The sequence below is a fragment of the Thermothelomyces thermophilus genome, chromosome 4, assembly GCF_000226095.1.
Source record: "Thermothelomyces thermophilus ATCC 42464 chromosome 4, complete sequence".
NCBI classification, from domain to species: Eukaryota; Fungi; Ascomycota; class Sordariomycetes; order Sordariales; family Chaetomiaceae; genus Thermothelomyces; species Thermothelomyces thermophilus.
Genome location: NC_016475.1, coordinates 1,101,094 through 1,121,624, shown reverse-complemented (window position 1 = coordinate 1,121,624; position 20,531 = coordinate 1,101,094). Strand labels below are relative to the sequence as shown.

At 56.5% G+C, this 20,531-nt stretch overlaps 8 protein-coding genes across 8 annotated transcripts; 2 read left to right on the top strand and 6 right to left on the bottom strand.

Moving 5' to 3' along the window:
* The first annotated feature begins 70 nt into the window (after positions 1–70).
* On the top strand, positions 71–2,095 carry MYCTH_2306107 (uncharacterized protein). The gene is made up of 3 exons (XM_003663833.1): positions 71–415; positions 488–1,606; positions 1,673–2,095. Exons 1-3 carry the CDS (start codon positions 252–254, stop codon positions 1,770–1,772), a joined length of 1,383 nt encoding a protein of 460 aa, XP_003663881.1. The 5' UTR covers positions 71–251; the 3' UTR covers positions 1,773–2,095.
* MYCTH_2063631 (uncharacterized protein) lies at positions 2,086–2,508 on the bottom strand (the record flags this gene model as incomplete). Its single annotated transcript, XM_003663832.1, has 2 exons — positions 2,086–2,210; positions 2,319–2,508. 2 exons carry the CDS (start codon positions 2,506–2,508, stop codon positions 2,086–2,088), a joined length of 315 nt encoding a protein of 104 aa, XP_003663880.1.
* A 748-nt stretch (positions 2,509–3,256) lies between these two features.
* On the bottom strand, positions 3,257–4,040 carry MYCTH_2315464 (uncharacterized protein). Its single transcript, XM_003663831.1, has 2 exons — positions 3,684–4,040; positions 3,257–3,589 (listed from the first exon to the last, which is right to left on the bottom strand). The coding sequence occupies exons 1-2, from the start codon at positions 3,784–3,786 to the stop codon at positions 3,375–3,377; spliced, it is 318 nt and encodes a 105-aa protein (XP_003663879.1). The 5' UTR covers positions 3,787–4,040; the 3' UTR covers positions 3,257–3,374.
* Positions 4,041–4,313: 273 nt separating this feature from the next.
* MYCTH_2306103 (uncharacterized protein) lies at positions 4,314–5,775 on the bottom strand. The gene has a single exon (XM_003663830.1). It carries the CDS (start codon positions 5,498–5,500, stop codon positions 4,397–4,399), a length of 1,104 nt encoding a protein of 367 aa, XP_003663878.1. The 5' UTR covers positions 5,501–5,775; the 3' UTR covers positions 4,314–4,396.
* A 1,125-nt stretch (positions 5,776–6,900) lies between these two features.
* On the bottom strand, positions 6,901–9,526 carry MYCTH_2306101 (uncharacterized protein). Its single transcript, XM_003663829.1, has 3 exons — positions 8,761–9,526; positions 7,308–8,649; positions 6,901–7,238 (listed from the first exon to the last, which is right to left on the bottom strand). Exons 1-3 carry the CDS (start codon positions 9,280–9,282, stop codon positions 6,979–6,981), a joined length of 2,124 nt encoding a protein of 707 aa, XP_003663877.1. The 5' UTR covers positions 9,283–9,526; the 3' UTR covers positions 6,901–6,978.
* Positions 9,527–10,708: 1,182 nt separating this feature from the next.
* On the bottom strand, positions 10,709–11,858 carry MYCTH_2127683 (glycoside hydrolase family 43 protein; the record flags this gene model as incomplete). Its single annotated transcript, XM_003663828.1, has 3 exons — positions 10,709–11,572; positions 11,640–11,789; positions 11,853–11,858. 3 exons carry the CDS (start codon positions 11,856–11,858, stop codon positions 10,709–10,711), a joined length of 1,020 nt encoding a protein of 339 aa, XP_003663876.1.
* A 209-nt stretch (positions 11,859–12,067) lies between these two features.
* Positions 12,068–13,818, bottom strand: MYCTH_2306100 (uncharacterized protein). Its single transcript, XM_003663827.1, has 2 exons — positions 13,412–13,818; positions 12,068–13,234 (listed from the first exon to the last, which is right to left on the bottom strand). Exons 1-2 carry the CDS (start codon positions 13,691–13,693, stop codon positions 12,353–12,355), a joined length of 1,164 nt encoding a protein of 387 aa, XP_003663875.1. The 5' UTR covers positions 13,694–13,818; the 3' UTR covers positions 12,068–12,352.
* A 1,431-nt stretch (positions 13,819–15,249) lies between these two features.
* On the top strand, positions 15,250–19,716 carry MYCTH_95272 (uncharacterized protein; the record flags this gene model as incomplete). Its single annotated transcript, XM_003663826.1, has 6 exons — positions 15,250–15,360; positions 15,479–16,016; positions 16,079–16,129; positions 16,192–16,700; positions 16,797–19,294; positions 19,329–19,716. The coding sequence occupies 6 exons, from the start codon at positions 15,250–15,252 to the stop codon at positions 19,714–19,716; spliced, it is 4,095 nt and encodes a 1,364-aa protein (XP_003663874.1).
* Between the last annotated feature and the right edge of the window lie 815 nt (positions 19,717–20,531).

The following is a 20,531-nucleotide window of genomic DNA, read 5'->3' as shown; positions in this document are numbered from 1 at the left end:
CGCGGGAAGCCGTGCCAAGAAGTACCGGAGTGCGGCACACACCGTCCCACTCCGCAGCTCCCGCATGCCCCGCTGAGGAGCTCCTGCCAGATGACAGACAAGCTCTTTCTCGGCCAGCCTCGGTGCCCCTCCTTCCGATGCGAGCCTTCGGTTCCTTCGGTTTTCTTTCGAGAATACCAATCCTTCGGGCCGCACGACCATTTCAAGCCACACAGCGTCGCGCCCTGAGCGGATTGAGAGGACTGCGGAACATGGACTACGACAGGATCTTGCAGGGCAAGTACCCCGCCAAACGGCACGCGAAGCGCGTTGTCGACTACATCCGCACAAAGGTGCCGGATGCGACGGGCGTCATCTACCTCGAAAGCCGCATGACCAAGCTGCTCGAGGACAACGATGAGCCCGAACCGTTCCGGTATGCCCTCCCCATTTTCTGTGCAACCAAGGTCGCCCCCTTGTGATCGGAGGAGCTGAGACGGCTTCCCAGGCAGCGCCGCTTCTTCTACTACCTCACGGGCTGTCCCCTGGCCGATTCCTTCCTAGTCCACGACATGGACTCGGCCAAGACGACCCTCTTCATCCCCCCAATCGACCCTGACAGCGTCATCTGGTCTGGCCTGCCCGTCTCCGCCCAGGAAGCTCTGGAGAAATGGGACGTGGACGACGTCAAGTACACGAACGAGATCAACGCCGAGCTGGCCCACCTCGCCAAACAAAAGTCCAAGGCTACCGTCTTCGCGATCCCGGGCCAAGTGTCAGATCAGGTCACCTTTCTCGGCTTTGGGGAAACCAACTTCGACGTCCTCAAGCAGGCGATCGAGGTCTGCCGCGTCGTCAAGGACGAGTTCGAGCTCGCCTTGATGGCCAAGGCCAACGCCGTCAGCGCCGACGCCCACCACGCCGTCATGAAGCAGGTCAGGCACGCCAAGAACGAGCGCGAGCTCGAGGCCACCTTCCTCGCTTCCAGCATTTCCGCCGGCGCCCGCGAACAGGCATACCACGGCATCTTTGCCAGCGGGAGGGCCGCCGCGACGCTGCACTATGTGCACAACGACAAGCCGCTGGCCGGCAAGCTCAATTTGCTGCTGGATGCCGGCGCCGAGTGGAACTGCTATGCCTCGGACATCACCCGGACCTTCCCCATCAACGGCAAGTTTAGCAAGGAAAGCAGGGAAATCTACGATATCGTGCTCAAGATGCAGCTCGAGTGCATCGCCGCGCTCAAAGAGGACGTGCTGTGGGAAGACGTGCACGTGCTAGCCCACAAGATTGCCATCGATGGCCTCCTCAAGCTGGGGATCCTGAAGGGCGACAAGGACGAGATCCTCGCAAACAGGACGAGCGTCGCCTTCTTCCCGCACGGCCTGGGACATTACCTCGGAATGGACACCCACGACACCGGCGGCAACCCCAACTACGCGGACAAAGACCCCCTGTTCCGCTACCTGCGTATCAGGGGGAAGGTGCCGGCGGGGAGTGTGGTGACGGTCGAACCGGGCATCTACTTCTGCAACTTCATCATTGACCCCTTCCTCAAAGACCCCAAGCACTCCAAGTACATCGACGCGGACGTCCTGGAGAAGTATTGGGATGTCGGTGGTGTTCGGTAAGTTTCGGCTTCATGGGGGGGTGTATATTGTCTCCAAGCATTAATAATTAACTTTTGACACAGCATCGAAGACAATCTCGTCATCACCAAGACCGGGGCTGAGAACTTGACGACCACGTTGAAAGACCCAGATGAGGTTGAAAGGCTCATCTCTAGCAGTTAGATTGGCATATTATCATAATCAAATCTAATCCGCGTTCTGCGTCTGTGCGGAGAGAAGGATGATCCAACTCTGGTAAATGTGACTGAAACCCCCACAGCTGTTGTTTTTTCAAGCTACCTTAATTAATTAATCAGGCGTTGCAAAACTCTAGCGTGAAAACTCGTGTTCGTCAAGGGGCCAAAGACCGCTACAACATGTAATAGTTGTTCATCGGAATCTTTCTCATGTTATTTTTCTTATAAAACGAAGTAATTTGCATCCAAGCCCAGAAAAAGACGATCAATATTATTATAACACGCCCATGTTTTCCACTTTATCGCTCCTCCCTCAACCCCATCTGCGCATCCGACGGCTCAGCATAGGTACCCGTCGGCTTTGCCTTGCGAGTCCGCTCCTTCAAGACGTTGCCTTTGTCAACGGCTTCTCGCTCGTCTTGCTCTATACATTGCCGCCGTAAATCATCAGCATAATAAGTCGACTTGATTATCGGCAGCTACTTTCGATAATAAAAGAAGCATAACAGCCATGGTCAAAGTTACCGCGTACCGAGCTGCCTGTCCGAGTCTGCGCTGCCAGGCTTCAGGGGGTCGTCGATCGGCGCGTCGTCGTCCACCACGGGGACGGCCTCGGTCCCGCGCGTCTTGTAGGACGGGTCGTTGACCTGGCCCGAGGGCGCGTCGCGCGACAGCTCTGCGCCGAGCCTGTCGTCTCTCTGGTACGGGGCCGACTCGGTCATTTTCTCTTCTCTGGTGACTTCAAGGGGGTTTTGGATGGATGCGATCGCTTATGTGGCTTGCTGTTGATGGAATTGCGGGCTGGCTTTTTTTTTTTTTGGTGATGTCCCTTCTGGATAGCGCTGCGAGGAGGGTGTTAGTTATAGAAGGGGATTATCTCTATGACGTGCGATGACATCGTGAAGCTCATTATTGGGCCTGGGGGATCGACGATGGCGAAGAAGCGCTGTATTGTCATGGTTGCACGTCGTGACGTGATGGATCCTCGATGTCCAAGCGATCACAATCCAGGGGCAAGATCGAGGGGTTCTTTACGTTGACGACACGGCTTTATTAGTAAGAAGGTAAGAGTGAATGGATGGGTTTCCAGTCAGCCTCTTACGACATTGGATCTAATTAAACTTGTTGTGTTTGCATTTTCTTCAAGGGTCTGGTTAATTACTTGCCACTCAGAACCACTCGAGACCGCTTCCAGTTGCTGACCACTCGGGTGTATCTATTTGACTCAAAGATAAAAGAGTTCATTTTACTAAAACAGAAAGCTGGAGTTCACGGCTATCAGTAGGCGGTAATAGATAGAGAGGAAACCACAAAAAAAGAACAAAAGAATAAAGGGAAAAAAAAAAAGAAACATAGGAGTCTCTAACTAGTTTAAGTATAATTAACTAAAACGCTAACAATGCAACTCTATGATCAGAGAAACCAGACGACAAGAAAAAAAAAAAAGAACGATTTTTGCTGTATGACAATCGGATGAATCAAAACTTTTCATATTAATTGTTGATCTGGTTTGATCTTACGATCGCACACTACACCTGTCGATCCATCTCAAAAGATTCCAGATAGCATCAACAATAACGAGTCTCCATCACGCTCCCAACTGGCCCAGTTTCTCTCTGGCTGCCTTCTTCGCCCCCTCCGACACGCCCGGGTTGCTAATGCTCGCCTTGAGCCCGCGCACCACATTACCAGGATCCTTGTCGCCCTGCTCCGCGGTGCCGTGGCTCGCCTGTGATGCGTCATATGGTTCGTCATACGACTCGAGCACCCTGCGTGAATTCTCCTTGGCCCTGTCGGACGTTTCTGTTCAACCCGACGTTACGGTGGTCAGTCATGCACCACCGGTGTGTGCGGTGGAAAGGAGTTAGACTGGAGACCGAAAGAAGGGAATTCGTACGCGGATTGGAGAGGTTGGCCTTGTGACCGCGAACGATGTTCTCAGGCTCGCCGGCAAATTCTTCCTGGCGAGGGACTTCCTTGGGGATATCGCCTTCGTCCATGATCGCGGTTTCTGTTCACCTTTCTCTTTCGAATGGCAGGATGAGGCTTAAAATTCAAGAAGGGAGTTACGCTGCTGCAATACTCGAACACCAGTACAATAAAGACACCGTCAAGAGACTAAGTTGGAAAAGGCATCAAGAGCTTATATGCCAAGTGTTTCTGTAGGTGATCGGCAAGTCCCTGACGAAAGGGGTTTATGACGTTGGGCCATTATTGATGGATCGTAGACAGACGCTTCCTGACGTACCGCTGATATCATTGCTTTTTCTCAAGTGTTCGGGATGCAGTTCGCGAGCTTGTTCAATCGAACTTATCAAGTCAGTCTATGAGGTAAAAGGTACCTACCTCGTAAACAGGGATCGAGTGAGTTGGTACTTGGGTAGTTACTCCTTTGATCCAAGTGGACAGTCGCCCAGATGTTCGTGGCTGGGGATCGATCGCTGACAATCCCCGACGCAGCCAGGACGCGATCCACGGAATTGGACATTACCAATATTAAGTACGCTGTCCAGCAGCACGCATATGACATGGCTGCGTGGTTAAGCGCCGCCAGAGCCGGACGGGGAGCGAGGTGAAAGAGATCGATATCATGCTCTCTCAAGAGACACTTCAGGCCTCCGCCTTCACATCGCTCGCGCCAGGCGGCTTTTCGGGTTTCACAAATCCCACATCCGGCTGTAGATCGTCGTCCAACACATTCCAGCACTCAGTCCCCCGCCGGAGTAGCTCCCAATGCTGGCTCAACAGGTGTGCGTTCACGGCCAGCTCAAACCCGGTTAGGAAACAGAAGCTTATCTCGAGCCGCGCCAGCTCCCTCTCACTCACGCCTCCAACCCTTGCGAACCGCTTGTGAGGGTAGCTGAGGTCCTCCAGGGCCTTCATGGCCACCCTCAGGCCGGCCAGCAGTAGACGGTGGGCATTCCTCTTGGTCACCACGATGGCGCGCTCCAGGACTGCCAGCCTGTGTATGTAGAGCGACGTAGCCAAGTAGACGCCCGTCGACATGGGGCAGTAGCGGTGCATCCGCAGCAAGTAGTCGGTGATGGAGATGGGCGGCGGGACGCGGCAGTAGAACTTGCGGGTGATGGCGCTGTGCTGCTGGTTAAGCGGCTGCGAGTTTTCACCCACAATGATGTACGGCGCGAGCGGCTGGGAGGACTGCGATCCCGAACAGCTGGACGGCGGCGTCCGCGGCGCGGGACCGGTCGTGCGGAGGCGTACTCCGTCGATGACCTGCGACTGTGCCGTCGCGGGTGGCGGTTTCGCAGGCACAGGCTCGGAAGACGACTGGGCTTGTTGGAGTGGTGAACGCCCGGGGAGGGGCGAGTTGGACGCGCTCCCCCGCTGCGCTAGTCGTGCCAGGTTCTTTTCCGAGTTTGACCGCACAATGCTCTTCTTCTCCGCTTCCATCCCTCTCATGTGTGGTATTGTCGGGCTCCGAGGCGGCGGTGTTGGGGGAATGTCTCCCGTCATGCTCACCAGCGCCTCGATGCCCGCACTGAGCAACCTCAGGGCGGCCTGCGGGGAAACCTTGAATATGTCGTCAATCTCGGCCACGACATCAGGCGACGACGCATGGCTGCCGGTATTGGTGACGTCTTGTAGCCTCGGGTCGGCGGCTGGGATGGGAGGCGGGGGCGGCGTATGGGCCGAACTCGAGTCTCTTCCATTGCCCGATGCCGGGGCCTCGGGCTGGGTCTCTCCTTCGGCCATCTCACGAGCACGGGACGGTTTCTCGCCGAACGCGTCGTTTTACCAAAGTTGTAACCCCCCGCGCCGTGACCCTAAATGACGGTGGCTGCCCTAAAGCCAGGTGTGGTGTGATGTGGTGCTGCGGGAATTCTCGGTCGGGGCTCGTCGCCTTTTATCGTTGGATCGATGTTCCGTGAATCTTCCGAGGAGCAGACGAGACCGTAACGAGTTCATTCAACGTCAAGTCGGCCAGTACGACTCCACGGATATGGGTCTCCCGCAATATAACACCTCCAATCTCATCGTCTTCGCGTTTCCGACCGGCCTTTTGGGATGCCTCGTGATGCGAACGAGAAATCCGTCGCCGTGCAAGTGGGGTTCTAGCATGCCAGGAAGGGGCAAATTGAAGTGCAAACAGGGGTCCGTCGTTCCTGGCCGGCCCGCTAGGGTCGCGGGTGGATTCAGGGTCCCACGGTCCAGGTTCACACTGTACTAGTATGTACTCGATTGAGTGCTGGTGGGGCTATTACCCTGGGGAACGCTTCGGTCGAGTTAAGGGCTGTTCGGGAGGATGGAGGTAATCCGTAAAGAACTGACCCAAGGCCTGAAACTGTCTTTAATCCCAGGAAGTCAAACGCGGGGCAGATTCACCTTGCAGGGTTATTTGTGCGAAACCCCTCGTGGTCCGTGCGATGTGCCGCTAGAGCTGATGTGTCACGCCTGCGATTCCAGGCTGCGACCGAGGAGGTCTGGACCTTCTCCAAATCTCCAAACCCAGCCTCGACTCTCGCCCCGTGGCGCGCTGTTGCCACTTCAATGCCGCGTCCGTTGCGGAGCCCTGCGGTTTCGGATCTGGCTCTCGCAGAAACGAGTTTAACTGACGTAAGTTCTGGGAACGATTGTATATTTTTAAACCAAAATGCGCCGAGAAGGAGGACGGATAAGGGAAACAGCACGAGTGGAGCATGGATTCGGACGAATTTCATGGATCAACGCTGAACTGAATCAACAAATTGCAGGGTCTCGGCCGGGCGTGATGATCTCCGGACCACTCAGAGAGAGCCAAGTTCAATCATGGATACCACGCGGCGCGGGGTACCTCCCAACTCTCAAGGCTCATCAGCGCCAACGATGCTGGTTCGAGTTGCATGCCTCTCGCTGATTCGACATCAATTATGCAGCAGGCAATATGACATAGGTAATCCTGCACCGCTACTGCCGCTTCCAAGACTCGGAGCCACGAAGATAACAATCAAAAGACAAACCGGGACCCAACCTGGAGGTTCACACCCCCGGCAACTTTGGAAACAGAAGAACCGGCTCACCGCATTCGGCCCGTTATAAGTCTCCCACCGCCTTAGTGTTTGTGCATACGGATTACACCACTTCAGTATTCCGTAGGTGCTTGGGGGAAGTAGCTATCTTGTACGACCCCCACGCGGCATCCTGCATATAGAGATGAGGTGCAGAACCATGCGTTCGGGGCATAAGCGACCGAATTAGCAACCCATTGCGACCTTGCAGTCAACCACCGCTGTCTGGCCCCTCTGGACCGCCTCGATGGCCTCCTTGAGGACCCTCTCCAGGTCGGCCGCTTTGTCGACCCGCGCGGCGTGCAGGTCTCCGCCGGCCGCCGCCTTGGCAATGCCCGCATAATCGGGGGCGGGTTCGAACGAGATGTTGATCTCCTCGTTGGTCGCCTTGGAGCCAAGCCCATCGGGATGCACGAGGAGAAGCGACCTGCGCGGAGCGTTCCAGCCTACAGATGTCAGCAGCTTCTCGAAAGAAAGAAACAAGAGGTGTAAGCGAGGCTGTCCTCATAACTTACCCTTGTTGTTCAGCACGATGGTCAACACGGGGATGTTGTACCGCTTCGAGATCCAGTATACGCTGCCCGGTACCGAGAAGAGGAACGTCCCGTCGCCGACGATCTGCACGACAAACTTGCCCTTCTCGCCGTTGCGCCGAGCCTCGTGGTCCGTCGCGAGCTTGATACCCAGGGCGCCGCCACCGGACCAGCCGAGGCCACCGCCGCCGCAGTTGATCCACTGCCCAGGGAGAGTCGGTCGGATGCCGTCATGGACAAACAGGGTGTTGGTGACGGCCTCGATGGCCCAGAGGGTGTCCTTGGGGCACAGCTCCCTCAGCTTCGCGCAGAGATGGGTCGTCCCGAACTCGCCGTTCGCCAGCGGCTGAGACCGGAGCTCGATGGCTTCCAAGCGCTTCTTGTATGACTCCTGCAGAGCCGCCCACCTCTTGTCGCTTTCTTCTCCCGTCAACTGCGCCTTCAACCCGGCATCCGACTTCAGCATCGCCGTTATTTGCTCGATGCTCGTCAGCGCGTCTGCTCGATACCGGTGCCGCGCGGGGATGTAATGCAGGGGCATGACCTGCTTCAGAGGGTCAACGTCGATGTGGAAAATCTTGGCATCCTCCTTCGGCTTGCACTGCGTTGGGATCCAGGGCACGTCGCAATCCAACACGACAATGGTGTCCGCCGTCCGGACCGCATCCTCCACGCCGTACCTCAACCCCAGCCACCCGGGGTGGTCCGCGGGGAAGCACATATCGCTACCGCCCGTGTCCAGCACCCTCAGCCCCTTGACCGTATTTGCCAGCTCGACCAGCGCCCCCGGCACCGCCTGATTCCTCCCGGCGTACCCCGTCACGAGCAGCGGCTCCTTGGCGCCGGCCAGCGCCTCGGCGATCTTGCGCACGGCGCTGCTCGGCAGCCCGCCCAGCTCGACGGGCTCCCACTGGTCCTGGTTGATCTGGTACGGCTCGATCTCGGCCTCCATGACCTCGCGCGAGCCGCACAGGTAGACGGGGCCCTGGGGGTCGGAGCGGGCGAACTGGAGGGCTCGGTTGACCATCTGCTTGACGTTGGCGCCCGTCTTGAGCTCGGCCGCGTAGCGGCAGTACTGAGCGACGATCTGCTTCTGGTCCGGCACGTCCTGGATCCAGTGGATGAACTCGGTGCGCGACCCGCGCAGCTCCCCGTCCTGCGTGATGGGCGAGATGCCCGCGAACACGAGGACCGGCGCCCGACCCGCGCTGGCGTTGTGCACGGCCGCGCCGAGGCCCTGCGTGCCCACGTCCACGTGCACGATCACGGCCTGCGGCTTGTTGGTCAACCGCGCGTAGCCGTCAGCCATGGACATTGCAACCATCTGGATAATTCACCACCGCCACCGGGTTTGGTTAGCGTTCAAATTTGCGCTTATTAGCAAGGTGTGACGGGGTTGAGGGGGAAATGAAGTAGACAACGGGAATGAACCGACTTCATTTGGACAGGTGATGATCCGTGGGAATTGGTCCTTCTTCTCCCGCGCGCCCTTGACCATGGCCTCGATGATGCTGGGGTGGTCGGACCCCAAGTTCACAAAGACGTGCTCCACGCCTGCGTCCCATAGCGCCTCGAAGAAGGCGAACGAAGCGGTGTACATCTTGGGCTTGTCGTCAGTGGCAACCGTCGACGACCAGCGGGCTTGCGTCGCGGCGGTAGTAGCAGTACGAGAAGGGTGCGTGGTGGTAAGCGTCGTGGGGTTGGTGCTGAGCAGGGGTGTTGCCGATACCAGAGGGGCGGACTGGGGCGGCCGCGTCAGGACAGAGTTGGCCGGATTTATCGTGCTGCTGGTGGACGAACCGTCATCGGGGGCCCGGGAGGTTGATGAGAGGAACCGGCGCGCTCCAGGGCGGCTGATCCCGGTCACGGCTGCCGCTGCGGCATGGCGATGGTGCCGTTGGAGGGCCCGACTGGCGCTGGTCGCCCGCGGCGGGGTCGCGCGGAGCAGGGGTGGCATCACGGCAAATGCAGCGGCTTGGGGAATGGTGCTGTGGAGAAGCCGATGCTTGGTGGGTTCTTGGTGGTCGTGTTTGGCTGGCCTGTCCCGTCTGATGGGTTCGGGTCTCGTGCAAAGGTTGTGCCGCTGGCCAAGGGCCGGACGTCGTTTCCCTGGGCCCGACTTCTAGAAGGCCGTGAGTTCGGGTCCTTATTTCCGTGCCCCCCTTCCGGTCTCTGGAGTTCCCGGCCGGCAGCAACGTGTGTGTGGGTAAACAAAGGTGGGGCCCGGGGCAGATCTCATGCCCCTGACGTAAGACACGTTGGAATGGGTTTCAATTGATATCCCAGCAACGGTTTTTTTTGGGCTGGTTTGTGTTGGTCAAAGTTCAAACAGGGGAAGCAATAGCCACCGGGTGGGCTATTTATTGGTGGCGGTCATTCACGGTGTAAGTGTCTCTCGGCTTAAGGTGCCCCGGTCCGCCTAGCCCCTGATGACGGCAACCGAGGTCAAGTGACCGCCTGTTTTGGGTCCGTTAGAAGCATTAGGTTACCTAACACAGCGCTACATGAGACGAACCGCAGGCCTGCGTGCCAGATGGTGGCCTGGTAGTAAGAGCTAGGACATGCGGCTTCCTCTTGGTTGGCAGGTCTTTCCAAGTTCTCGATATACTCCGCAGACCTGCAATGTGGGGTCCAAACTCTCCACAACAGCACCTCGAGCTCGGAGAAGACGCAGTACTTACGGATTCGCACATAACACCACACCACATGGGTCTCGGCCTCCCCCATTGCAGACCCGCCGTGGTCGACAAACGCCCATCGCAGGAACCTAAAGAGCCGTGACTGCCTCGAAGGTTACAGCCTTTTGTTTTATACCAACCATGTTTGCATCGCTCGCGTCTCGTCTCGAAGGCGTTGATAGGCTTTCCTATCGTTTGATATCAGGAGGAGGCCCGTGGTGAGCCGAGGATTTCCGTCCGACTCCCGCCCCACCGGACCCGCTCCGTAGCTTATCGTGATGCGGGGTAAGCAAGCGCGTCTCGGGACCTTTCCGGCGTTCTCGGCCCTTGGACCTGGACGACGGCAACACCTCGAGAAAGCCGATACAGACCGCCCGAACCCCTTTCCTTCCGCGCTGTCTTGTGATCGGACCGGAACCCTTTTGATAATGAAAGGTTGCGCAAACGGCATCGGAGATGGCACCGACCCGTATTCTCGGTTCCGGACGACAGGCTCCGAGAAGCGTCGCCCACTATAAAAGCCGGTCTTGTCTTACAGGAACTAGCCGGCCGTCACCGATCTGCCGGTGGCGACACGATAATGATAGTGGGCTCGCGATAGGAGCGACTGAGTTGGGATGATTTGGATGGTCGCTTCACTCCCCCACTTTGTTCTCTACTTTCAGTTCTTCAGTTCCTTTCCTAATCACTCGCTTCAACATCGAGCTACTCCAAAAAGAAGGTTGCCTGCTCCTGGGCATCCTCCCCAGCCTGTACCGTCGTGAGTCGTCCGCTTGCTTCCAACCGAAGATACTGGTCACTCGCATCCGACGCTTCGAACGAGACGTCGGCCAACCCGGGGACGAGGTTGAAGCTGGCCGATGCTTTGGCAGAAGCCGAGCCCAGCGCATCGCTGCTTACAAACTGCGCACTTCCATCGTCCGCCCGGCGCACAAACATGCCCGGGTTGCTCGTCGACTCCAGGCTGACCATACTCCCGCCCGCCAACCCGGGACTGGCGATACGAAACTGGGTATCAGCCAGCGCCGGCGTGTCCGTCGGACCGTCGCTGCCCGTGTAGTACCTCACGTCCTGGCCCAACCCTGCGGCTGACCGCAGCCGCACTGGTGTGTTCCCTTCCGGCACGGGCACCCCAAAGTCTGGCGTTCCGTCCTCCTTCCAGTACAGCTTCTGCATCCTTGTCCGCCGGTTCGGATCATTGAGCGGGTCGCCTCGGATATCCTTGTACCCGCGGTCATGATACACTAGGATGTCGCTTAACCCGTCCTCCGACACAACAAACAAGTTGTGACCCGGTCCCCATTGATTGGTCTTTGGATTGCTGGCGAAGATGGGGTTCTGCGATTTGCTCCATGAGGCCGGGTTCAGCAGGTCCGATCCCTCCGTCGCCGTCGGCATGCCCATGCAGTAGTTGGAGTCCGTCGCACTGGCACTGGCCGAGCACGTCAGAAAGACCTTGCCGTTGCGCTGGATCACGTATGGCCCCTCGTTGACCTTGTACCCGATACGCTCCCACGGCAGGGTTGGGCGGGAGATGGCAACGGCCGTGCCGCCGATCGTCCAGGGGTTCTCGAGGGGGCGCGATCATGATGCTCGAGTTCTCGTCAGGCCGCGACGGCTCCTGTTGCGCCCAGACCAGGTAGCGCGTGCCGTTGGCGACAAAGGTGGATGTGTCGAGCGAAAAGGTGTCCCAGTTGGTCTTGATGAGCCCCTTTTCCACCCAGCTCGCCGTCAGCGGGTGGTCGCCCGTGCCACAGGCAAGCCATGCAGTTCCTGGCGTGCATTTCTGGGGAAATGACTGCCACCACTAGCATATCCCAGTCCTAGATGGCTTTGTTTAACCGATCACCGTCATCCTACGCGACATACCTTAATCACGAAACAAGTCTGGTCCTCGGGAATTATATATAGTCTTGGCGTGACAGTTCGTGGATGAGGAGCATCAGCCACGGCGAGGTGATCCGCAAGCTGACCGATCAGACGCTGACGATCGACGTGTCGGAGTCGCTGCGCTTCCTCTACCAGGGCCTCGACCCGGCCAAGGACGAGGGTGACTACAACGCGCTGCCGTGGCGGCTGGCGCTGCTCACCCAGCAGAAAACCGAGATCTCCCCCGTGTTGCGACGGTGAAACCGCAATTGCCATGCCTTGACGGCCTGGTCTGTCTTGCGGAGTTTACTTGTTAAGGAGATTTATATGTACGTATAGATAGCAACTAATAATAGAGAGCTGATATCCGAACTAATATTCGAGATCTAATACTTAAGAAGAAGATGAGCGCCACTGCCATCCCTCCATTTCCGAGCGAGAAGCCAGGCGAGAAGCCAGGCGACAGGAGGGCTCGAAAGATCAGGTCCAGATGTGCCGCTCAGACTCGATGAAATAGTTGAGGACGCCGACGGCAAAGTCTCCGTGCTTCCGCATTACGGGCGCCATCCTCTCCCTCTGCTCATCGTCCTTGATGCTACATCCGACCAGGCGACAGACAATCTCGCGCATGGCCAGATCGGACGCGGGCGTGGTCGTGTAGAGCTCGTCCACGACGTCCGGGAAGCACTCGACTTCCCTCCACGCCAGCTCGGCGGCGCGGTAGAAGCGGTCTCGGGCCAGCAGCTTGAGGGCGGGCACGTCGAACTTGTCGGCCATGACGTACAGCCGCAGCGGTAGGAAGAGGCTTTGCCGGGTCCGCAACTCGTTCAAGAGCTGCCTTTCGGCCGCGAACGAATCCCCTAGTTCTCGGAGAAGCTGAGAATGTCGTCGGTTGATCTGATCTTTGCTCCGGTGGTCATCCGTGGAGGAGTCTTCCTCGGGGTCTTCCGCGTCGAACTCGTTGTATTCCTCCGCGGGTTCCTCCGGTTCGCCGGGCTCACCGTTGGACAGTCGTGACCGGTAGCTTCCGTCTTCGGTGTCACTATCATCATCGTTGTTCCCGCCAGGTGGAGGAGGATTGGCCGTGTCCGCGGCACCTGCGGTTTCCGGGGGCGCTGCCGCCGAAGAGCTCGAGGCTGCATCATTGAGGGGCTGCTCAGCAGCGGGGGCGGTGACACTAACCCCAGGAACCTCCGCCAACAGTTCAGCAACTTCCTCGGGTGTCATCATGCTGACCTCGGCTGGTTTATGCCAGTCCAAGATGGTTTCGTCCTCGTAGTTTCCGGTATAGAGAAACTGTAGGAAACGCTCGAGGACGTTTGGATCGTCGTCGGGCAGCTCCACGACACCTGTTGTACTCTCCTGGTGAGATATTAGTTAATTAAACCGGTTAATTCGCGCTAGGTATTAGCATCAGAACATGATAAGAAAACAAAGAAAAGAAGAGGTAAAGAAGACGATAAAAAGAGAACTAAAAATCGTGAAAAAGAATAATAAAAAGAACACAAGACAAGACTAATATTGTGTAAAGTCCCTTACTGAGAACCCGTCCGTAATGGCCCTGTCAAAGAAGGAAGACTGCGGGCAAACAATGGCGCGGTGAGCCTTAAACTCGCGACCGCCGCAGCGAACGATCATGTCAGAGAACTTGCCGGAAGTGAGAAGACCGGACAAGGCGGAATAGAGAGACGTGGTACGGACGTCCTCGATCGTATCGTACTCGCCTTCTCGATACTGAGCGCCGACCGAAGACGCCCGCGAGCGCGAGCGAGAGGCTGGTTGCTCGGCCGCTTGACTGGCTTCTGCTTCTGACGGGGCCATTGCAATTGTCTGAACGTTCTTGGAGGCACCGCCGGAGAAAAGTTCTGTTGTCGGTCCCTTCTCTTATCTGGAAAAAGATAAAATTCAGGAAATTAAGAAGAACAAAGGCCGCCTGCAAATTTTTGAGACTAAACGATTAGGCTGCGGTAATTGCCTGGTTCACGAACCAACAAGTTCAACAACTGCATATCCCCCGCTGCGGCTACCTGACGGCCCCGCGGCTGGCAACAAAAAGCCCCAACAGAGGCTGCAGGACAAAAAAAGGTTATGTATGTACAGTACATGGCTTCCCGGATCGTGTTTTGCGTATAACTGGGACATGACCGGTGCCGTTTCTAACCCATTTTTTACGCACGATATTATGTTCGAAGCAATGCGATATCTTGGACAAGTCAACTTTGAAACGAGCAGGAGCAGAGCCAATGCCAATGAGCACTAATCCGTAATTACTACTTCCCTCGTTTCATGAGTCCCATGGCCCTGTTAAACGAAATATAGTTGATTGACATACCTGTTATAGTGTTGTGTTGGCCTCGCTTCGCATGTTGTCATTCGAAGTTTCCTCTTCCTACATGGAAACACAATGGCACTCACAAGTGGGCTCTAGATAATAACTGTAGCTGCCAAAATTGCATCCAAGGCAAATTTGCAACGAATCAGCATATGAGTATGTTCTTCAATGGCTCATACTGTGCAAAATGCATCGCACTTCCGCACACGAGTGCACACACAGATGTTTAGATAAGCCTTTGTAGGTCCTAGCTTTGTTGGGTGGAGCCCTCTTTATACGTACCCCGTTCTTGTACCTAGCTATAGGGCCAGCTTACAGGAACCTACGACTTGGAGACATCGAACTATTGAACTATCTTGATTTTACCAGACCTCTCATCTTCCATCAAGGAGGCTGTGGTGGGCAAGTAGGCAAAGAGGCCTGTCTGGAGCTCTATTCTCTCAGCCAATGGGAACCTAGGCCCACCCTACAGCTGTGCCTTCTAGGTCTTGGGTCAGCAATAACGAACGGGACGTATACCCAAGAACCAACCGCGACGTGTTTCAGTCTGATTGGTAACTTCCAAGTTTTGCCCTTTCCAAATGCCCGGCCGTGCCGCGAGTCAGAACAGCTGCCTACCATGCTTGGCGGTTTCGCAGGCTTTCTCCCATCCGTCTCGCATCGCCTGGCGGATGGTGGACTTTCGTTGTCGTTAGACGTGCGCCGAGAATCACGGAACCTCAAGGTTTGCACCTAAAGCCCTTCGCCAGGGGCACAGCCAAGTAAAGCTCCGTAGGCGACATCGCAGCGACGGCTCAGCGATCGGGGCTGGAGCAGGTAGGTAAGATGGGGAGGAAGGCCGAATGGGGTAATGTTGTTGGCCTCGTAGTACTGGATAAATCGGTATCGTATAGGTCTTTCGATGCGCCGATTGAGCGACTGGGTGAGGCATGACTGCGTCTGTAAACACGCCGTAGATGTGTGAGAAACTTGTGGCTCTGAGCGTGTCTGAAAGCTCGGCCTTTAGACCGGCTGAGTGCGACACGTAGACCGCCGAAACGCAGTCATGTCTACCTGCTCCCTTCTCCTTATCCTCATCAGCGCAGTCATTCGAACACCTGGTCGCCCTGAGAAGCCAGACAAACGGAGCTTCCTCGTAGCCTCAGTGCCTCATAGGGTAGGCTGCAGGAAAGTGGTCGTCAGGTTGGACTAGTACCGTCAGGCGTTTGCATGAGATGGCGACGATATCACAGTTGAAAGGTTGAAGTGGGATGCCAGCCAGCAAAGTAGGCCAGGCGGGTCCGAATATGGGAGCAGGAGCTGCCGACCGAGATTGCGATCTAGGGTTGACGAGGCGGTCAAAATCGGCAGTGCGCTATAGAAAGTGGTTGAAAGGGCGGAAGGGCGACTGCAGTTCGTTGGGCCGTAGCATTGATGGCATGGCCCAGCTGGCGGTAGGCCTCACTGGTGCGACGGCTGGCACAACAACAAACGGTTTCCCAAAGTCTGACTGGCTCGAGCTGTTTGTATGTTTTTTGTGCAACATCCAGAGGGGCATGAAGATGACCGACTGCTTAAAAGTTCCTGCGCGCTCCTCAGAACTGCTGCTCCAGAGCATCCTACAGTTCGATCAAAGCCGCCTCCGAGACCAACTTCAGCCAGCCGTTGCAATGTTGACTCCTGGATATGCCAACCTCTGGGTGCACTTCTATCCCATCGGCAACACACCCGCAGTGTTTCTGACACAGGGCCTGCCCCCAGAGAAGGATGCAAACATCCTGCTCCTGGGATGTGGCGACGTCCGCAATATCTTCTTCACTGTCCACTCCGACGGTAGGTCGTCGTTGACGGAAGCTTGGTATAACTGACTAATCAATGACTTGGAGTTTACATAGGTTCTCGCCGAATGGATATCACATGCTGTGACATTGAGCCCGCTATCATCGGTGAGGAGTTCCTGGCGCGGCTTCTGTCCCTACACGCCCATCGGCCACCTATTAACGCTTAGCAACCCGAAACGTTCTTCTTGTTACCCTCATTCTTGACGATTCGAACGGGCAGTGGAACAACGACAATTGGGATCTGTACCATCACGTATTTATCAACAAGGCCTGCCATGACCGGCTGCAGAAACAGGCCAAGAAGTTGCACACTCTGGCCACCTCGTTCGAAGCTTGGCGAGAGGGCGACTACGGTAACCTCGTCGCGTTCTGCGACCGTGGAACTCTGACCAGGGTTGCCGAGGTCTGGGCCTTCTACATCTCTACAGCCACGGAGCGGCAATCCTGGATGAAGAAGACGTTCAAGACGGCCATCGAGACACGGAACCGAAAGAGACGCGGCACCGGCGTAATATTATCTGGTCTCCGATCCGCCACACCCGCCGGCATGCTCGCGGGGCTGGACTTGAATGAGCTACACGACCAGTTCTGGAAGCACGGAACCGTGGATATGGATCACATGGTCCGCTCCCAAGCCACCTATGCGAATCCATTGTTCGTGTCCCCCGACTCCACCGTGAGGCTTCACTACGCTATCGATCCCCTGCTCGGTTTCCATCTTTCAACCGCCTACGTCCCTTTGGCTTAAGAATTGCCGCTATCTCAAGACCAGCCGAGGGTGTCGAAGTTAGAGGACGTTGTGGCAGCTGCCAGAGCCGAGCTTTGCACGTGGAGCGATACATTCAGGGGGCGAGGCCGGGAGAACGTAAGACTACGTTTCTTCGCCGGCGATGCTATACCGTTCTGTTATACGCTTCAGAATCGGCGTGCTACCGGGTTTGACAGAACCGTGTGCTGGTATCGGAGTCGACATACTAGCCTAGATCCGCTCGTGCTGGTCGAGGACGACTACGGCACTGACGGAACTGCTCCGGTTTCCTTCAACGTCATCGACACCTCAAACCTCATCGACCACGTTGGCGGACTCAATTTGCTGACCGCTGCCTCGCCCCTTCTCGACGGTGATGCTTCGTCAAGTCTGTACACTGAAACCCTAGTGCAGCGGAAGCGCTCGTACCAGGAACAACTCGACGAGATTCTTGGCGGGCACCTCCCGACAAGCTCCCTGCTCCTCGGCCTCTTTCCAGTCGAATACTGGACAAACACATGCCCTTCGTCTATCGGCGACGAGCAGCTGATGGGCTTCATTCAGTCCCTGCAACAAACGACTGTCGAACCACTGAGGCAGTTGTACTCGAGAATCACATGGAAGCGGCCGCCTTGCAGTTCGGCCTCCCACATAGAGCGTTTGCACATGGATGACGAACAGCTGGCATCTCTGCTATACCGAGTGTACGTCGATATGTTCCCCGGCGAGAATATAGGAAGGATGTTCTCCATGGCCACCATGAATCCGGAGTCGATTTTGCACGCCTCGCTCCCTACCTACACCCGAGCGAGCTTTGTTTCTTTCCTGGTTCTCGTCAAGAAGCGCATTGTCGCTAGCTGGGACCGAGCCATGGACATCCTGCTGGCACGCATAGAGTCCAATCGCACCCACCTTATTGGGTGTCTCTTCTTGCAGGAGCTGTACCTGTACATGCACCTCCTGGATATCCACTCCGTCGACACGTTCAAGAGCTTTGCCAAGCGCGATATGGGGATGGGCACGGCACCGAAGGGGGCTCCCAGCATTGCCCACTGGCAAGACATGCCGTCCTCGGTTTGCATCACGCTGAAGGTACCGCGGTCCGCACTCCGGGTGTTTACCGATCCGGATTTCTCGACTGTGGGCACCATACCAGTTCATGGCGTGGTTCGTGACTCTTCTGGTGGATATGTTGGCTGGGAGAACTACTTCGCCGCTGTACAACTTGGCTTTGGCAGCCTTTCCCCCAGCGGGATCCCCTTTAGCAATGCCTTCGAGCTGGTCATTACCGAGGATTACCAGGGCTGGCATGGCAACTGTCCGTTGTTTGTCTCCTTTAGAGTCCCTTCCTGGATGCTTCTTCTCGAGCCACGGACCGCGATTGTGGGCTTCTGTATGCAAAGCACTCCAACGACTGCCAGCAGATTCATCCGTCGCCTAGGGGTCGACCTGTGCATCTTCAAGACAAATCTAGGAGATACCAACCATGTATACATCAGCAAAGATCTTCCCAACCAGGCAGGGACAATCGTCGTTGCAGGGTTTGCCAAGGACGCTTTCGCGTCCCCGGCTCCTGAAAACTCGGAGGTCAGGACAACAGTCAGTGTCACGATCAACCCGAACACGGCTAGGATTGCCTGCATGACAGCCCGGCTGGACGTGGTCTCGGACGCCCTGAAGTCTGCCCTCCTCGGTAGTTGCCCAGTCCAATCCACCACGACCTCGCCATGCACCTTCACGATCACTATCAACAAGACCCCTGTCAAAGTCACCTTCCCCGTCCCAGTCGTCGCCGAGTCCTATACAATGCGTATCGCCCGCAAATCTGCATACATCGAGCTCATCGCCATCGTCATGCCCAACCCTGCCGTTCACCCTTCGGCCACCTTCACCTCGCCTCTCTTATTCTCCAACTGTCCCGACAACACCAACGATCCGGTCCCAATCCTCTGGAACACCCCACAAATCTCCCTCCCCACCGCCCCCGTCATCTCCCTCTGTAACCCAAGAGCGCTCAGTTTCCTCTCTGTCCACACCGACCAAATGTTCTCCACCCGCGAAGCCCGCCTACGCAACAACCCCATCCTCCTCGCCGCCGCGACCCGGCCAGAGCGGGCCCGCATCGCCCTGAAAGAATCCCTGCACTGCCTCTTCATGCAGTTCGCAGGTCTCAACTCTAATACACGCAACCCCGCCTCCCCAAGAAGAGAATCCATCTTCGCGCTTCACAATCCCAACCAAGGCGAGGGCGGCGGCGGCGTCAACAATGCTCATCTTCCCCTCGACCCTGCGCCTCGACCTCGCCCGCCGCACCGTCCTCCTCGACTGCGCCGTGCTCCCGCTCACGCACGGCATCATGCCCGTGCTGGAACACCGCGGCTTCCTGGCGGCCGTCGCGGACCCGCTCGGCGGGGGGGGGGTATACATCACGGTCGATGCGGACGAGCTAAGGCTATGGAAGGAGGTGCTGCCCGCGTGGGTGGAGCGGTGTCGCGCCGGGGAGTGGGCGCACCGGGACGGATGTGAGTACCGGGTTGGGGAGGAGGGCAGGTACAGGGCGCCGGTGTCGGTGGATATGGGCGAAGAGGTCGTGTGTGGGTGTGGCAAAGGGGTGTTTCCGGCGGGGTGGGAGCCGGATGTGCCGATGTGGGAGGTGGTGAAGAGGTTTTGTGTAAGAGCGGCGATCTCGCCTTTGTTTGCGAGTGTTTTGGTGGAGGATGTGATGCCGGATGTTGAGCCGTTTGGGCCCGGGCTGGGCCAGGACGGGAGGAAGGAGAAGGGGGACGGGGTCACCGGGTGCCGCAGCTGTGCAAGGGAGAAGTCGAAGGAAGGTGGCGAGCTGAAGGCATTTGCCAAGTGCCTGAAGGTCAAGTATTGTGGCCGGACGTGTCAGAGGGCAGATTGGAAGCGGCACAAGAAGGAGTGCATTGCTAAGCATTCGTGATGATACGGCAAGCCCTATATGACCACCGGACCCGCTGTAGGCTGCATGGTCGTTGATATGGTCCAACTCTTTCGCTCCGGTGGGAAATTGTCAGAGGCAGATCCTCTCTACTTTCTGGGTGGACTCCGCTCTCGGAATAGAGGGGTTTCGTGACAGCAGTGTCTGGAGTTATAAGGATGCACGGGCGCTGTTCCCGACGATGTGCCGGGACCGATTCAAATTGAATCAGTCTCAGCTGTAACTACATGACATTACCCCACGCTGTTGTAAAAATTTAGCGGCTAATGGTTCGCTGACAAGCTTCCCTACACACCAAAGTGAAGCCACTCCTTTTTGGATCCTACGTTCGCGGTATTTCATGTCTTGCTTGCCGTTATACAACCTTCACAGGTGTCAGAAGCGCTACAGCTTCTAAAGCACCAGCCACGCGCTTACCACAGCACGTAAGGCGCTCTTAAATGCATTAACCTTTTCCTTTATTTATTATTATTATTATTATTATTATTAATCCTATACCACTATACTAATAAGTATACTTGTCAGAAGCTATAGAGCTTCTAAGAGTATTAGCCACATACATACCACAGCATATAAGGCGTCGTTACCAACGCTTTAGCCAGTCCCTTTGTCTATAAATATTAGTCGTTTTGTCTCCTTTATAGATAGTTTAACAAGGCACTATCTCCTTCGTACAGCCACCCACTACAGACTGCTTTTAACGCTCCCGGAGCTCCTACTACGTTCGGCAGTTATAAGCCCGGCGCCTTGACTACTCCTCTACCGACGTATCTCCAATATTAGTAGTAGCTTCTTCT

Coding starts and splice junctions, on each gene's coding strand:
- MYCTH_2306107 (XM_003663833.1), top strand. CDS start 252: ATGGACTACGACAGGATCTTGCAGGGCAAGTACCCCGCCAAACGGCAC. Junction 416..487: donor GATGAGCCCGAACCGTTCCG/GTATGCCCTCCC, acceptor ACGGCTTCCCAG/GCAGCGCCGCTTCTTCTACT. Junction 1,607..1,672: donor TGGGATGTCGGTGGTGTTCG/GTAAGTTTCGGC, acceptor CTTTTGACACAG/CATCGAAGACAATCTCGTCA.
- MYCTH_2315464 (XM_003663831.1), bottom strand. CDS start 3,786: ATGGACGAAGGCGATATCCCCAAGGAAGTCCCTCGCCAGGAAGAATTT. Junction 3,590..3,683: donor GGCCAACCTCTCCAATCCGC/GTACGAATTCCC, acceptor CGGGTTGAACAG/AAACGTCCGACAGGGCCAAG.
- MYCTH_2306103 (XM_003663830.1), bottom strand. CDS start 5,500: ATGGCCGAAGGAGAGACCCAGCCCGAGGCCCCGGCATCGGGCAATGGA.
- MYCTH_2306101 (XM_003663829.1), bottom strand. CDS start 9,282: ATGCCACCCCTGCTCCGCGCGACCCCGCCGCGGGCGACCAGCGCCAGT. Junction 8,650..8,760: donor TCATCACCTGTCCAAATGAA/GTCGGTTCATTC, acceptor TGAATTATCCAG/ATGGTTGCAATGTCCATGGC. Junction 7,239..7,307: donor CATCGTGCTGAACAACAAGG/GTAAGTTATGAG, acceptor TGACATCTGTAG/GCTGGAACGCTCCGCGCAGG.
- MYCTH_2306100 (XM_003663827.1), bottom strand. CDS start 13,693: ATGGCCCCGTCAGAAGCAGAAGCCAGTCAAGCGGCCGAGCAACCAGCC. Junction 13,235..13,411: donor CCATTACGGACGGGTTCTCA/GTAAGGGACTTT, acceptor ATATCTCACCAG/GAGAGTACAACAGGTGTCGT.